Below are 17,194 nucleotides of genomic sequence, written 5' to 3'. Positions count from 1 at the left end.
TCACTAATGTCCTTTCGGGAAGGAAATCAGTCGTACTTACCTGGTTTGGCCTACATGTGACTCCAGAGCCACAGCAATGTGGTTGACTCTCAACTGCCCTCAGGCAAGTAGGGGTGGGCAATAAAAGCTGGTCAGCCAGCAATACCCATGTCCCACGAATGAATAAAGAAAACATAATTTAGTAACAGTGACAAGGTTGAGAAAGTTATTGGTGAGTGAGGGGAAGTTGGTTTGGATAACAGGAGAGCTTTCACTTCATCTTAACTCCTAGTATCGGAACTGAACACAGATTTTTGATATGAATGTGCCACAAACTGAGCTTAACCTCATCACCTGAACAGCGCAGTTGAACATTTGAAAACTCCTGTGTTTTCCAAAGACACACTTTTAAAAAGTTTAGTTTATTTATTACTGTCATAAGTAGGCTTATATTGACATTGCAATGAAGTTACTGTGAAAATCCCAGTCGTCACATTCTGTCACCTTGTTCTGGTGCCATCTACACACCTGCCCCTGCCCGCCACCTACACACCTGCCCCTGCCCGCCACCTATACACCTGCCCCTGCCCGCCACCTATACACCTGCCCCTGCCCGCCACCTACACACCTGCCCCTGCCCACCACCTATACACCTGCCCCTGCCCGCCACCTATACACCTGCCCCTGCCCGCCACCTACACACCTGCCCCTGCCCGCCACCTACACACCTGCCCCTGCCCGCCACCTATACACCTGCCCCTGCCCGCCACCTACACACCTGCCCCTGCCCGCCACCTACACACCTGCCCCTGCCCGCCACCTACACACCTGCCCCTGCCCGCCACCTACACACCTGCCCCTGCCCGCCACCTACACACCTGCCCCTGCCCGCCACCTATACACCTGCCCCTGCCCGCCACCTACACACCTGCCCCTGCCCGCCACCTACACACCTGCCCCTGCCCGCCACCTACACACCTGCCCCTGCCCGCCACCTACACACCTGCCCCTGCCCGCCACCTACACACCTGCCCCTGCCCATCACCTACACACCTGCCCCTGCCCGCCACCTACACACCTGCCCCTGCCCGCCACCTACACACCTGCCCCTGCCCATCACCTACACACCTGCTCATGCCCGCCATCTACACACCTGCCCCTGCCCGCCACCTACACACCTGCTCATGCCCGCCACCTACACACCTGCCCCTGCCCGCCACCTACACACCTGCCCCTGCCCGCCACCTACACACCTGCCCCTGCCCACCACCTACACACCTGCCCCTGCCCGCCACCTACACACCTGCTCATGCCCGCCACCTACACACCTGCCCCTGCCCATCACCTACACACCTGCTCATGCCTGCCATCTACACACCTGCCCCTGCTCGCCACCTACACACCTGCCCCTGCCCGCCACCTACACACCTGCCCCTGCCCGCCACCTACACACCTGCCCCTGCCCGCCACCTACACACCTGCTCATGCCCGCCACCTACACACCTGCCCCTGCCCGCCACCTACACACCTGCTCATGCCCGCCACCTACACACCTGCTCATGCCCGCCACCTACACACCTGCCCCTGCCCATTACCGACACAGCTGCCCTGAAGGAGAATTTAGCCAATGCACTCTAACCAGCACGTCTTTCATACCGTGGGAAGAAACCGGAGCACCCGGAGGAAACCCACGCAGACACAGGGAGAACGCGCAGACTCCACACAGACATTGACCCAAGCCGGGAATCGAACCTGGGTCACTAGCACTGTGAGGCAGCAGTGCTAACCACTGAGCCGCTGTGCCGCTAATAACATGACTGCAACATCAATGTTGGGTGCGTCTGATAAGGAGAGGTGCAAGTGTCATGTTAACGTGCCTTGTTCGCAACAGAAGGGTAACCGCCTTGTCACAAGATTAAATGATGGCTTCACCTTGCCGTAGCTATTCAGCACGAGGCGGAGAGGCTGCCTACAGGGGCTTTAATAAATTCTAGCATACTGCGGCAACGGCAACACACTAATGAACAGGTAATTATGTAACTCCCCAGTCTATTAAAACCAGATTGCAAGTCTATTACAGCTGATTACATTTGCCAATTTCAGCTACATCCATTTACATTTGTGCATCAACACTTTGCATTAAAAGGAACTCAATAAGAATTCCGAAACAATTAGATGTCATTGAGTGTAACTCCGGGGGAATTCTGCACAGTTGCTCCAAATGACATTTGTCAGCGGGGAGAGCAAATTAATGTAAACTGCAGTTTGAATAACTTTCAGGGCCGACCAGGCTGTCACTTCAGTCTTTTATTCAGACGCTGATGGTGTGACCATGTTATTTGTGCTGCTTTTGTCACTATTCCCTCCCTCGCATTTTCATGATCTTTCCTGTCACTGAAATCTCATGTTGTCAACCAGGGATTCGAATCACATTAAGATACTGCTGAATGTTATTGTAAAAGGTCCCAAAGGAGCCCCCTCTTTCAAACGCAGCAACAATAATTTATTTTTTAATTCATTCATAAGTGGTCGCTGGCTGGGTCAGCATTTATTGCCCACCCCTGAGGACATTTAAGAGTCAATCACATTGCTGTGGCTCTGGAGTCATATTTAGGCCAGACCAGTAAGGATAAGAACATAAGAAATAGGAGCAGGAGTAGGTCATCTAGCCCTTCGAGCCTGCCCCGCCATTCAATAAGATCATGGCTGATCTGAAGTGGATCAGTTCCACTTTCCCACTTTCTCCCCATAACCCTTAATTCCCTTGTCTGTCAAAAACCTATCTACCTGTGTCTTAAATATATTTAACGAGGTAGCCTCCACCACTTCAACGGGCAGAGAAATCCAGAGATTCACCACCCTTTGAGTGAAGAAGTTCCTCCTCAACTCCAATCTAAACTGTCCCCCCCTTATCTTGAGGCTGTGCCCTCTAATCCTGCTATCCGTTCTAAGTGGGAAGAATCTCTCTACCTCTACCCTATCCATCCCCTTCATTATCTTATATGTCTCTTTAAGATTCCCCCTCATCCTTCTAAACTCCAACGAGTACAAACCCAGTCTATTTAGTCTCTCTTCACAGTCCAATCCCCTCATCTCCGGTATCAGCCTAGTGAACCTCCTCTGTACTCCCTCCAAGGCCAAAATATCCTTGCGCAGGTGCGGCGACCAAAACTGCACACAGTACTCCAGCTGCGGCCTTACCAGTGCCCTGTACAGTTGCAGCAAGACCTCCCTGCTTTTATATTCTATCCCCTTTGCTATAAAGGCCAGCATCCCATTCGCCTTCTTGATCACCTGCTGCACCTGCAGACTGGGTTTTTGCGACTCATGCACAAGGACCCCCAGGTCCCTCTGCACCGTAGCATGCTGCAGCTTTTCACCTTTTAAATAGTAATCCCTCCTACTATTATTTCTGCCAAAGTGGATAACCTCACACTTGCTAACATTATACTCCACCTGCCAGGTCCTCGCCCACTCGCTCAGCCTATCCAGGTCCCTCTGCAGACTTTCCACACCCTCTACGCAATTTGCTTTTCCACTCATCTTCGTGTCATCAGCAAATTTCGTCACCCTACACTCAGCCCCCTCCTCCAGATCATCTATATAAATGGTAAATAGCTGAGGCTCCAGCACCGATCCCTGCAGCACTCCACTAGTCACCAATCGCCAATCAGAATAGCACCCATTGATACCAACTCTCTGCCTCCTATTAGACAACCAATCCTCTATCCACGCTAACACCTTACCCCCAACTCTATGCACCCTAAGCTTCTGAAGCAACGATTTATGAGGCACCTTATCAAACGCCTTTTGAAAATCTAGAAACACCACATCCACCGGTTCCCCTCTGTCTACCGCGGTTCCCCTCTGCCTACCGCAGGCAAATTTCCTTCCCTAAAGGACATTGTTGAACTGGATGGATTTTTCCAACAATTGACAATAATTTCACAGATTCTTAATTCCAGGTTTTTATTGAATTCAAAATCCACCAGCTGCCATGATGGGATTTGAACCCACGTCCCCAGAGCATTAGCCTTGGTCTCTGGATTTCCAACACAGTGACAATACCACTATGTCATTGCCTCCCATATGGGCCCTTGAATGCAATAATACAAGTCAAGTGGTTAGCACTGCTTCCTGACAGCACCAGGAACCATGGTTCAATTCTAACCTTGGGTGACTAGCTATGTGAAGCTTGCACTTTCTCCTTGTGTCTGCGTGGGTTTCCTCCAGGTGCTCTGGTTTCCTCCCACACTCCAAAAATGGCTTGATTGGCCATTATGAATTGCCCCTTAATATCAGAGTAAATATGTGGGGTTATGGGGCAATAAGAAGTAGCTGGGTGGGATTATTGTTGGTGCTAACTCAATGGGCCAAATGGCCTCGCTCTGCATTGTAGATTCTATGAAGATGCTTCACAGGGGCACTATAAAACCAAATATCACACAGAGTCATATCACTGGGCGAATTTTCCAGCTGTTCCCACCGGCGGGGTTTTCCAGTCCCGTCAATGGCAACCCCCGGCTATGATGGATGGTGCAAACAATGGGAAAACCCATTGACAGTGATGGGACTAGAAGATCACGTCGCAGGCCAATGGCGAGCTGCCTTCGCTGCTGCAAAACATGCCGTGTGTGGTGTGGGTGGTCGGGGCTGGGGGGGGGGGGGGGGGGGAGGTGGGATCCCACCTTTTAAGTCAGACGTGCAGAAGATTGGTCAAAGAAGTAGGCTTTGGCTTTCGCCAACCTCGCCCACAGCTCAGATTATCCAGTCCCGCTGCTGTGAATGGAGATTTGGCTGGGCGCCATATTCTCAGATCTCGCTAGCAGCGGCGGTGGGGCAAGACCGGGGAATTCTGACCTTTAAAGACGGTCGTAAAGTAGGAAAGCAAGGTTCACAGAGCGAATTCCACAGCTCAGAAAGTCTCAAGGGTATGTGGATATCTGGGAGGGTTGTGGGACTGGGGGAACAGTACAAAGATAGGGAGGGGCAAGGGCATGAAAAGATTTGAAAACCATTAAGGAAATTTTAAAATGGAGACATTGATCGACTGGGAGCACAGCTGGCGATGGGTGAATAGTTTGAGTTTGGTTAGGCAGCAGTGTATAAGATGGCCTTGAATTCTAATTACAGAATGTGAAGGGCTAGCCAGGGGTGCGTGGAATATACACAGCTAGAGGTGGCAAAGGCATGAATGAGTGTTCCAGCTGCAGGTCTGATGTTGCTGGATTTACTGTACAATACTGACATTCTCTACTTCCATTTGGAATTCATAGCATTCATAGCTTTTTATTTAAGCTCCACACATTGATGCAGTAGGTGAAGACATTTGAGGTTCTCCAATTCCCATTTATTATAGGACGGTATTCTGACAATACTTGAATTTAATTCACTATAACAGTGTTCACATTTGTTCGTGTCACAGCATCACTGTCAGATTTATTTCCAGTGATGCTGTGAATGGACTCGGATTTGTTGTAGAGTGAAGCTACAGATTTATAAATTGGGACATCAATTCTGCATTTTGATTTATCAAACTGATGCGATGGTCTAACTAGGAGAGTGAAGTTGTGGCTGCACTCTGGTTTATTGTGACCAGAGTGACACCGTGACCAGAATCAGACCTATTACATAGTGACACAGTGACCAAAACGACACTGTGACCAGAGCAACACTGTGACCTGAGTCAGATCTATTAACAGTGATCCTGTGACTAGAGCGAGACTGTGACCAGAGCGACACTGTGACCACAGCAACATGGTGACCAGAGCGACATGGTGACCAGATTCAGATCTATTATATAGTGACCCTGTGATCGGAGTGACACTGTGACCGGAGTCATATCTATTACACAGTGACACTGTGACCAGAGTGAGACTGTGACCAGAGTGAGACTGTGACCAGAGTGGGATCTATTAGAGTTTGACACTGTGACCAGAGTGACACTGTGACCAGAGTGGGATCTATTACAGTTTGACACTGTGACCAGAGTGACACTGTGACCAGTCAGATCTATTACACAGTGACACTGTGACCAGAGCGACACTGTGACCAGAGGCGGATCTATTACACAGTGACATTGTGACCAGAGGCGGATCCATTACACAGTGACACTGTGACCAGAGGTGGATCTATTACACAGTGACACTGTGACCAGAGGTGGATCTATTACACAGTGACACTGTGATCAGAGTGACACTGTGACCAGTCAGATCTATCACACAGTGACACTGTGACCAGAGCGACACTGTGACCAGAGGTGGATCTATTACACAGTGACACTGTGACCAGAGGCAGATCTATTACACAGTGACACTGTGACCAGAGGCGGATCTATTACACAGTGACACTGTGACCAGAGATGGATCTATTACAGAGTGACACTGTAGATGAGGCATCTATTTGAGTGACACCAAATTTCAGCTCAACTTATTACAGTCATCACTGTCTCTGAATTTACATGAGCTGGATTTAATGTTCCTCTGCTGCTGGGTTTGAAGGCATGGGGCAGGAGGGCCTGTTAAATCCAGCACACCTGCCCCTGCCACCACAATAACACCTGCCCTTGCCAGGTACACTTGCCAACATTAAATTCCATTTGCCATTTCCTGGCTAATGGGCCAGGAAATGGCAAATGGAATTTAATGTTGGCAAGTGTGAGGTGGTCCACTTTGGTAGGAAGAATGGTAGGAAGGACTATTACTTACGGGGCGAAAAACTGCAGCAGGCGACGGTGCAGAGGGACCTCGGGGTCCTTGTGCATGAGTCGCAAAAACCCAGCTTGCAGGTGCAGCAGGTGGTCAGGAAGGCGAATGGGATGCTGGCCTTCATAGCGAGGGGGATTGAATATAAAAGTAGGGAGGTCTTGCTGCAGCTGTATAGGGCATTGGTGAGGCCGCAGCTGGAGTACTGTGTGCAGTTTTGGGCGCCGCACCTGCGCAAGGATATTTTGGCCCTGGAGGGAGTGCAGAGGAGGTTTACTAGGCTGATACCGGAGTTGAGGGGATTGAGCTATGAGGAGAGGCTGAATAAACTAGGCTTGTACTCGTTAGAGTTTAGAAGAATGAGGGGAGATCTCATTGAGACGTATAAGATGATGAATGGGATGGATAGGATAGAGGTGGAGAGACTCTTCCCGCTCAAAAAAGACAGTAGGACTAGGGGGCACAGCCTCAAGATAAAGGGGAGGCGGTTTAGAACGGAGTTGAGGAGGAACTTCTTCACTCAAAGGGTGGTGAATCTCTGGAATTCTCTGCCCGTTGAAGTGGTGGAGGCTGCCTCGCTAAATATTTTTAAGAAGCGGGTTGATGGGTTCTTGATAAGAGAGGGGATTAAGGGTTATGGGGAGAGGGCGGGAAAGTGGAACTGAGCCACGACAGATCAGCCATGATCTTATTGAATGGCGGGGCAGGCTCGAAGGGCTAGATGGCCTACTCCTGCTCCTATTTCTTATATTCTTATGTTCTTATGTACCTACACACTTGCCCCTGCCTGCTGCCCACACACCTACGCCTGCCTGCCACCTATACAAATTTCTGTTGCCCACACACCTGCCCCTGCCCACCACCTACACGACTGCCCGCCACCTACACAGCTGCCCCACCTGTCACCAGCACACCTGTCCCTGCCTGCTGCCTACACAGCTGCTGCCTACGCCCCCACCTGACCCCACCCACTGCCTTCAGGTTGCTCACGCAGATGCAGGGAGAATGTGCAAACTCCACACAGACAGCCACCCGAGGCCGGATACGAACGCAGCTCCCTTGCGCTGTGAGACAGCAGCACTAACCACTGTGCCACCATGCCTCCTTCAGCTCATTAATCGCAAATTAGCTGTTAAGTGACTGTGGGGCAGCCGTTTTCAACCTGGGTAGGTTCCCACACTGAGCGTTTAGCTGGATGGGGTGTAGGTGGCAGGGACTGCAGTCACATGTACAGTTATTACAGATTAACTTTGCGTCTGAGTTCAGAGTGATTGCATAGTAATTCTACACTTGATATTCTGTTAGTTTTTCAACTAGTTGCTGAGCAGAAGAGAAGTTATGCATTATATAATGACGGATGGGAGCTGCCAAAGTGCTATTATTTTCTGTTCATTTTCCCCATTCGACATGAATTTGGCTGTGTATCCATTATTATCTTCCATCTATATCATTTCCCATCTCCATTTTCTTATAACACTCAAGCACTTTTACTAAACAACTTCATGTGTTAAGATCAGTTTCCTGAAAAGGCTTTGAGCTTGAAGTACATTGAATAAATTGTCTTTTCAATTAAACTTTTTTAAGACTTAACCAATTATTTTAACTACTGTCTTTTTTAAAATGCGTGTAATGCAAGCTTATCAACACAGATTTGAATATATCTCCCACGCATCTCAGCCATCAGTTGCCAGAACTGATGTGAGCAGGTCTAACATTAATGCCCCTCATTTGCTTCAGCCAAAAGTACCAATTAGCTCCCGAGCACCCTCAAGGTTAGAGGTCAGTCAAATGCTCCTTTTCCACAACTGACTCTTCTGGTCACTTTCCTCTATCTTGTCATCCTTACTTTAAACGACAAATGTGAAGAGTTCACCTTTTCACCTTGAAGGTGAAGACCATTCCTTCAGTTGCCTCTGCCACCTCCTCCTGCTCCTTCAGCTCCCAGTATCCAATCGTGTTCTGTCTCCCAACCTCTCCTGCCTTGAATCCTTGGCCCAATTTTAACTCACTCAAAACCCATTCACTCACATGGAGTTAAAATTTGCATCTCTTTCCTTGCCCATCTTCTGTTTACTCAATCCGTCCCCCCCGCCAACCTCCCCCCTCCACCAACATGTGACAACTGATTCAAGAACAGCTTCTTCCCTGCTGCCATCAGTCTTTTGAATGGACCTACCTTGCATGAAGTTGTTCTTTCTCTGTACCCTAGCTGTGAGTGTAACACTACATTCTGCGCTGTCTTGTTTCTTTCTCTATGAACAGTATGCTCTGTCTGTATAGCACGCAAGAAACAATACTTTCCACTGTACACTTTTCACTAATACATGTGACAATAGTAAATCAAATCAAATCAAAATCTCTGAAGGAGAGGTGGTATCTTGGTAGTATTGTTGCTGGATAGTAATCCGGAAACCCAGCATAATGCTCTGGGAACCTGGATTCGAATCCTGGCACGGCTGATAGTGAAATTTGCATTCAATAAAAATCTGGAATTAAAAGTCTAATGATGATCATGAAACCACCGTTGATTGTCATAAAAAGCCCATCTTGTTCACTGACGTCCTTTAGGGAAGGAAATCTGCTGTCCTCACCTGGTCTGGCCTACATGCGACTCCAGGGTCACAGCAATGTGGTTGACTCTTAAAATGCCCTCAGGGATGGGTAATAAATGCTGGCCCAGCCAGCAACGCGCTTATCCATGAATGAATAAAATTAATGGTATTTTTTGTCTGTATAGTGTGCAAGAATACATGTGACAATCATAAATCAATTCAATTCAACACCTTCTGGCACTCATGTTAGCTGACACGACTTCCTTCTTTCTCTTATTATATCTTCTTCCTGACAAAAACCATCATCACTCCATCTTAACCAGAAGGACAGTCAATCAATCTTTTTCACTAATGCCCCATCTTCAACCTCCCCTTCTCTGTAAGATTCTCAGATAGCTTCCATGGTAATTTCTCCTGTAACTTGTTCGATTCCATCCAGACCATCACTGGCTTCAATCCCTCCCTGATCACACTGATGATAGAGCACAGCTTGCTACTTGCTGCAGCCACTGTCTTCTGGTGAGGGCAAAAGAGGGAGCCCAAAGTTCTGTGGTGGTGTTTTACAATGGAGGATGTATGAATTCTTGCACGCAGGTAGATCAGAATGTTTCCCCAGTGGTGGAAATCTAGGATCAGCGGAGCAGCAGGAAGATTTGTGGCTGTGGTTTTCCAGCCCTGCTTGCTGGTGGATCTTCCAGTCTCACTGAAGGTGAGCCCCACCATAGGTTCCTAGTGGCAAGAGGGGTGAGCCATGTGAACTGCTGTTGACTTTGGTGGGATCGGAAGGCCAGTGAAATGTTGGCCTTTATCTCAAGTGACTGGAGTACAGATTGAATGATAACATACTACCATTAATAAGTGGGTGTTCTCAGTCCATAAATAAGTGGACGTATTAGTGAGAGGCAACATAGTTTTGTGAAGGGGAGGTCGTGTCTCACGAACTCAATCGTGTTTTTCGAGGAAGTGACAAAGATGATTGATGAGGGTAGGGCAGTGGATGTTGTCTACATGGACTTCAGTAAGGCCTTTGCCAAGGTTCGTCATGGCAGGCTAATGCAGAAGGTGAAGTCACATGAGACAAGAGGTGAGCTGGCAAGGTGGATATAAAACTGGCTTGGTCAAAGATGACAGAGGGTAGTAGTGGAAGAGTGCACTCCGGAATGGAGGGCTGTGACAAGCAGCATTCCTCAGGGATCAGTGCTGGGACCTTTGCTGTTTGAAATATATATATATATATAAGTGATTTGGAGGAAAATGTAACTGGTTTGGTTAGTAAATTTGTGGACGACACAAAGGTTGTGGATTTGCAGATATTGATGAGGACCATCAGAGGACACAGCAGGATGTAGATCAGTTGGAGACTTGGGTGGAGAATTGGCAGATGGAATTTATTCTGGACAAATGTGAGGTAATGCATTTTGGAAGGTCTTATACAAATAGGAAATATACAGTAAATGGCAGAACACTTAAGAATATTGATAGGCAAAGGGATCTGGGTGTACAGGTACACAGGTCACTGAAAGTGGCAATGCAGGTGGAGAAGGTACTCAAGAAGGCATCTGGCATGTTTGCCTTCATCAGCCAGGGCACTGAGTTTAAAAATTGGCAAGTCATGTTGCAGTTTCATAGAACCTTAGTTAGGCTACACTTGGGATATGGCGTTCAATTGTGGTCGCCACACTACCAGAAGGATGTGGAGGCTTTGGAGAGGGTACAGGAAAGATTTACCAGGATGTTGCCTGGTATGGAGGGCATTAGCTATGAGGAGAGGTTGGAGAAACTTGGTTTGTTCTCACTAGAACGACGGAGTTGAGGGGTGACTGATAGAAACCTATAAGATTATGAGAGGCATGGACAGAGTGGATAGTCAGAAGCTTTTTCCCAGGGTGGAAGAGTCAATTACTAGGGGGCACAGGTTTAACGTGTGAGGGGTAAGGGTTAAAGGAGATGTATGAGGCAGATTTTTTACAGAGAGTAGCGGGTGCCTGGAACTCGTTGCCGGGGGAGGTAGTAGAAGCAGATACGATAGTGACTTTTAAGGGGCGTCTTGACAAATACATGAATGGGATGGGAATAGAGGGATATGGTCCCCATAAGGGTAGGGATTTTTAGTTAAGTTGAGCGGCATGGTCGGTGCAGACTTGGAGGGCCAAAGGGCCTGTTCCTGTGCTGTAATTTTCTTTGTTCTTTGTTCATTATATAAAACTTTGGTGAAGCCAATTGGAATATTGCGTTCGGTCGGAACATTTCAGAAATGATGAAACTGGGTTAATGAGACATACTGTCCAGATTCACCGGATTGGATTCAGGGATAAAGGGGTCAAATTATGAGGATAGGTTTCATAAATGAAGCCTTGTGTTCTGTTGAGTGGCACAGTGGCACGGTGATTAGCACTGCTGCCTCACAGCACCAGGGACCTGGGTTCGATCGCCAGCTTGGGTCACTCTCTGTCTGGAGTCTGCACATTCTCCCCATGTCTGTGTGGGTTTCCTCTGGGTGCTTAGGATTCCTTCCACAGTCCAAAAATGTATGGGTTAGGTAGATTGGCCATGACAAATTGCCCCTGAGTGTCAGTGGGACAAGCTAAGGTAAGTGCATGGTGTTATGGGGATAGAGCCTGGGCAGGATTGTTGTCGGTGCAGACTCAATGGGCCAAATGCCTTTTGGACTGTGGGGATTCTATGATTAAAGAGTGAACTGATTCAGGTATGGAAGGTGATTAAACATTTGGTAGGGTTGACAGGAAGAAACTGGGCAGAATTTTCTTGTCCTTCTCGCAATGGGAATCGTAGCCAGTGGGACAGAGATCACGCAAAGGTCTGTTGGCCTCAACCCGAGCTCAACCACGTCAGAAAGCACTCCCCCACGGAGAAGGGATGGTGAAGCTTTCCTCTCGGAACTCTTCGGCTCATCCCCAAAAACACCGTTGAGTCTCGGCCAACTGGAAAATGTAGCACTGAATTTGAAAGATCTTTATCCAATGATGGCAAAAGCTCATGGGTAGGTTTAAGATACAGATCAACATAATCAAACTGAATGATGGAACAGGCCTGAGGGGCTGAGTGGCCTACTCCTGTCTCCACGTTACCTTTCAGGGTTGCAGAAACATATTGGGAATGTTGATTTCCCTGTTTGGAAACGGCGATGGAAAGGTTTCACTGTCTAGACATGTGCAGACTGAATATGCAATTCATTTTCACTTTGGCAGGCGATGTGAATCACCCAGAGCCGTTAGGAATAGAGCCAGAGATGGAGGAGAAGGCAATAAACCTCCTGCAATCACCACTTTTAAACAAGCCTACATGCGGTCAATTGTTGGCTGTTGCCTCTGGCGCTGTGAAGATGTCCCACATGGTAAATGAGGCCAGGCTCGAATTCTAGAGCAGAGGCAACCCAGGCTTATAAAAAAATAAACTCACTTGAAGTGTTTCTTGGTACCACGAACTTAGACAAAGTGAGTTTAATGATTTATATTCCCCTGTTCACGAGCAGTGATGAAAAGGCAGCATAATAATAAACAGGGGAAGGCAACGGCCTAGTGGTATTATCGCGAGACTATTAATCCAGAAACTCAGCTAATGCTCTGGGGACTTGTTTTAGAATCCCACCACGCCAGATGTGGAATTTAGATTCAATAAAAAATATCTGGAATTTAATCTACTCATGACTATGAAACAATTGTCGATTGTTGGGAAAACCCATCTGGTTCACTAATATCCTTCAGGAAAAGAAATCTGCCGTCCTTACCTGGCCTGGCCTACATGTGACTCCAGAGCCACAGCAATGTGGTTTGAAGGTCTTATGAGGAAAGGCTGAGGGACTTGAGGTTATTTTCGTTAGAAAGAAGAAGGTTAAGAGGTGACCTAATTGAGGCATACAAGATGATCAGAGGGTTAGATAGGGTGGATAGTGAGAGCCTTTTTCCTCGGATGGTGAAGGTTAACACGAGGGGACATACCTTTAAATTAAGGGATGGTAATTTTCTGACGGATGTCAGAGATAGGTTCTTTACTCAGAGGGTAGTAAGGTCGTGGAATGCCCTACCTGCAGTAGTTGTGGACTCGCCAACTTTAAGGGCATTCAAATGGTCAGTGGATAGGCATATGGATAACATTGGAATAGTTTAGGTTAGAGGGTCATTAGATTGGTTCCACTGGTCGGCGCAACATCGAGGGCCGAAGGGCCTCGTGTCCAACGAGGGACATACACGCGATGGGTCGTACTGGGGCTGCTCTTGGTTGTTCGAGATTGGCCTAATGCTTCATGTCGTTAGTGTGTGCCTAAACTGGACAAGATACTGGGCAAGACGACAGCTCAGTGATTATCGCTGACTGCTGTGCAGACACATGGATTTGGGCCGGTGTCTGCGGGAGTTTGCGCATTCTCCCCGTGCTTGCGTGGGTTTTCTCCGGGTGCTCCGGTTTCCTCCCACACCCCAAAGATGTGCTGTTAGGCTGATTGGCAGGAATAAATTGTCCCTAAATCAGTTTCCCTCAATCTAGATGGCCATAAAACATTAGATAGGGGTCATGGGTAGAGAGGTGGACTGGTGGTGTTGAGATGGTGGCGCGGGCTCGTTGGGCCGAAGGGCCTGTTTCCCGGGCTGTTTTTGTTCTTTGTTCTTTGTACTGTGCTGTAATGTTCTATGTTCTATGACTCTCAACTGCCCTCCAAGGACAACTATGTGTGGGCAATTAATACTGGCCAGCCAGCGTCACCCATGTCCCATGAATAAATAAAAAAAAATTATACCAACATTTTCAACTAACATCAGTAAGTGGTGGAATACATATCACTTGAAGAAGTTTATACACTTGCTTACCTTGTGTGGCGATGTAGTGGTTTGGTCTGTGATAGCCCTGTAAAGAGAAAATAAAGCCTTAGTGACATAATACGGAAATAGAAAAAATCTTCGTGACAGTAATATTGACTTGGCCTAATTTTGGTGAAGTGGCCCAAAGAGGGTCAAAGAATGGTAACAATGAAATCCTCAAAGATTGTGACAAACAATTTGTACCAAGCAAAAAATATAACCTGGCAGGTACATCAAATTTCACAGGATTGAGTGAAGTATACCACTCGGAAATAGGCCATTTGGTCCGACCTGCCTATGTTGGCATTTACATTATTTTAAAGGTTCCTCCAACCCTTCCTCAACTAACTCTGTCAGCATAACTCTCTTTTGACGTACACTTATCCAACTTCCCCTTAAATGCATCTACACTATTCACCCTAACCTATTCCCTATGTTAGAAAGTTCCATATTCCAACCACTCTGTAAGTAAAGACATTTCTTCTGAATCTCCCACCTGATTTCGAGGTCTCTAATTTTATTCTCCTCTAGTGAGGGGAATCACTGTCTCCAGCTCCACTCAAAAACGCTCCAAAGTTTTTCAATCCTTTTAACTATTTTTACTCTTTTCAGCAGACTGCAAACCAGAAACTGGACAAAACACAGACGTTACGGGCCTGTCGCTGAGTGAATGTGTTGTGGTTCAGGTCAGAAACTCCAAAGTTTTTTTAATGGAGCCCACCCAAATCATAAGTTTTACATTTTGAATTTGGCTAGGATAAGCATGAGATGTTTCACTTCAGTTATGATTCAAATGATCCACTAGGAATCTCTAATCAACAACATTTATTTAGAATATAGTTAACATGTATAGTAAGAAAATTAGCAAGAACTTTTATTAATTACAAACAAGAAACAAAACACGACAATAATATATAACTCTTAGTGAAGCTCTAACGTGTTCCAATATTTTTTCCCAAGATGGCACCAGAATGAGGCAACTTCTTGCAAGCTGGTGCCCAGCATTCCTTCTAATTCTATCTTTTCTTGTTTCCTTCTCTGCGAGAGGAATGTATTTGCCTGAATAGCGCACAAGAAGCAATGCTTTTCATTGTATACTAATGCATCTGACAATAATAAATCAAATTAAATCAAATCAAATCCAAAACACAAACACAACAAAAAACACCAAGATGTATGGGTTAGGTTGATTGGCCATGCTAAAGATTGCCCTTAGTGTCCTGGGACACTAGGTTAGAGGGATTAGCGGGTAAATATTGTAGGGATATGGGGTAGGGGCTGGGTGGGATTGTGTCGGTGCAGACTCAATGGGCTGAAGGACCTCTTTCTGCACTGTAGGGTTCTATGATTTCTATGAACACTTTTTGCAGGTTTAACACAGCAAAGTTTACTGCTCACTTGAAACTGGGATCGAACCCATTAGTTGGATTCTGCAGTCCAATGCTCTTGAGGCTCAGAACAGGGTGAAAACAAGACAGCTTCCCAAAAGCACCTGAGGACTCTGGTTCAGCCCCCAAGGATAACAGATTTTCACCCTTCAGGAAAACCAACAGAACTTTCAAAACAACAGGGAGAGAGGGAAAACACTTCTTTTAGCTTGCTGCCCCTTCTAAAACTCAACTCTACCTTGCAGCCCAAACTGAAAGTGAAAACAACCCTAATCGCCTGACCTGCACACAGTTTATTTCCCTTCTCCCAAAAATTACATCACCTAAGCTATGAGCTTGACTGAAAAAAACTCATAAAGACTAACATCTCAAATAGAAATAAATGGGGCAGTTGGTAGGGAGCAGAGTATTCAGAGTAAATAAGAATCTTCTTGAGCTAGATTGTTACCAAGTGTACATCCTGTATTAAAATTCCATATGAAGTGTGACTGTCAGTGTAAGCACCTCCCTTCAAATACAGTTACTAACACAGTTTATTATGTAGCATTAAAAAAAGAAGTTCTGGAATTTTGCGGGGGTTTGATCAATACCTGAAAGATAGGCTGGTGCTTTTGGGATGATTGTTCATCAGGTCTGATTAGCTCTGAAGTTATAAAGTGTACTTATTGTCGCAAGTAGTCTTGCACTAACACTGCAATAAAGTTATTGTGAAAATTCCACACTCTGCTGTCTGTTCGGGAACACTGAGGGAGAATTTAGCATGGCTAATGAACTAATCAGCACATCTTTCAGACTGTGGAGGAAAACCGGAGCACCTGGAGGAAACCCACGCAGACATGGGGAGAACGTGCAAACTCCACACAGACAGTGACCCGAGGCTGGAATTGAACCCGGGTCTCTGGTACTGCGAGGCAGCAGTGCTAACCACTGTGCCACCATGCTGCCCGAATTTACTGAAAGAATCCACGATATTGGATCTGAACTGTTACATCTCTTAGCAACTTCGAGCTCTGATAAAAAAGTTATCCCTGGTGTTCTCGCTGCCAAACTTGCTGAGTATTTTCATTTAAGACTTTCACAATAGATTACTTTTGTAAGGGTGCACTGACTGAAAATTTCTAACTAACGTTCAGCCTTGAAATCAAACCTGAATCCCCTAATTCTTTATTGTTTCATTGTTCTTGTATATTCCTTTTGTTTAAAGCCTGAAAATGTAATGACATTCCACTCCATGGCAGCTGACTGCAGCCTTGCACACAATAACTTTTGGTAATGATGCAACTGCCATCAGAATAACAAGAGTTGATGCTTGAAGTCCTCACACACTATCGTCTTTGAATTCTTTCCAAGAGAAATATTAATTATTTAAATAAACAACCCTGTACTACAGAGGACTGAAAATCAACTCCGCTGAAGTGGGCACTGTTACATGGAGGTAAGCATGTTCCACATTTATCCAACAAGCTAATTACTTTTTAGACGATAGCTGCTTAGCCACAGAAGGCGAGAAAGTAATAACGCTGCCCTCCTCTCTTGATTGTGCTAAAGCCACTGGGAGAAGTTCTCCCAGCCCACTGCACTGCTCAACCCTCATCACAATGGGCTGGGAGACATCAGCGGAGGCCGTTTTGTGGACTCTCCACTGGGCGCCATGGTCTCTGCATGCCTGGGGCTCCAAGTCTTTTGGAGTCCTCAGCTCCATATTGGAAATGGGCGCAAAGCTCATTTAAATATTTAAATCTGAATTTAAATATTAT

General features: G+C 46.6%; 1 protein-coding gene across 8 annotated transcripts in view; it reads right to left on the bottom strand.

The window, feature by feature from the left end:
* The window catches only part of LOC145346831 (receptor-type tyrosine-protein phosphatase mu), an 834,856-nt gene that overhangs the window by 81,211 nt on the left and 736,451 nt on the right, over positions 1 to 17,194 (bottom strand). For all 8 annotated transcript variants that reach the window (XM_080194637.1, XM_080194638.1, XM_080194639.1 and 5 more), the window contains one exon: positions 14,059 to 14,095. In XM_080194637.1, the coding sequence (XP_080050763.1) occupies positions 14,059 to 14,095 (37 nt within the window). The remainder of the gene's footprint in view (positions 1 to 14,058; positions 14,096 to 17,194) is intronic.

The sequence above is a fragment of the Carcharhinus amblyrhynchos genome, chromosome 8, assembly GCF_965287045.1.
Source record: "Carcharhinus amblyrhynchos chromosome 8, sCarAmb.v2.hapA, whole genome shotgun sequence".
Classification (NCBI taxonomy): Eukaryota; Metazoa; Chordata; class Chondrichthyes; order Carcharhiniformes; family Carcharhinidae; genus Carcharhinus; species Carcharhinus amblyrhynchos.
Note: the sequence above shows the minus strand (reverse complement) of the source record. Positions and strands in the feature narration are given on the sequence as shown.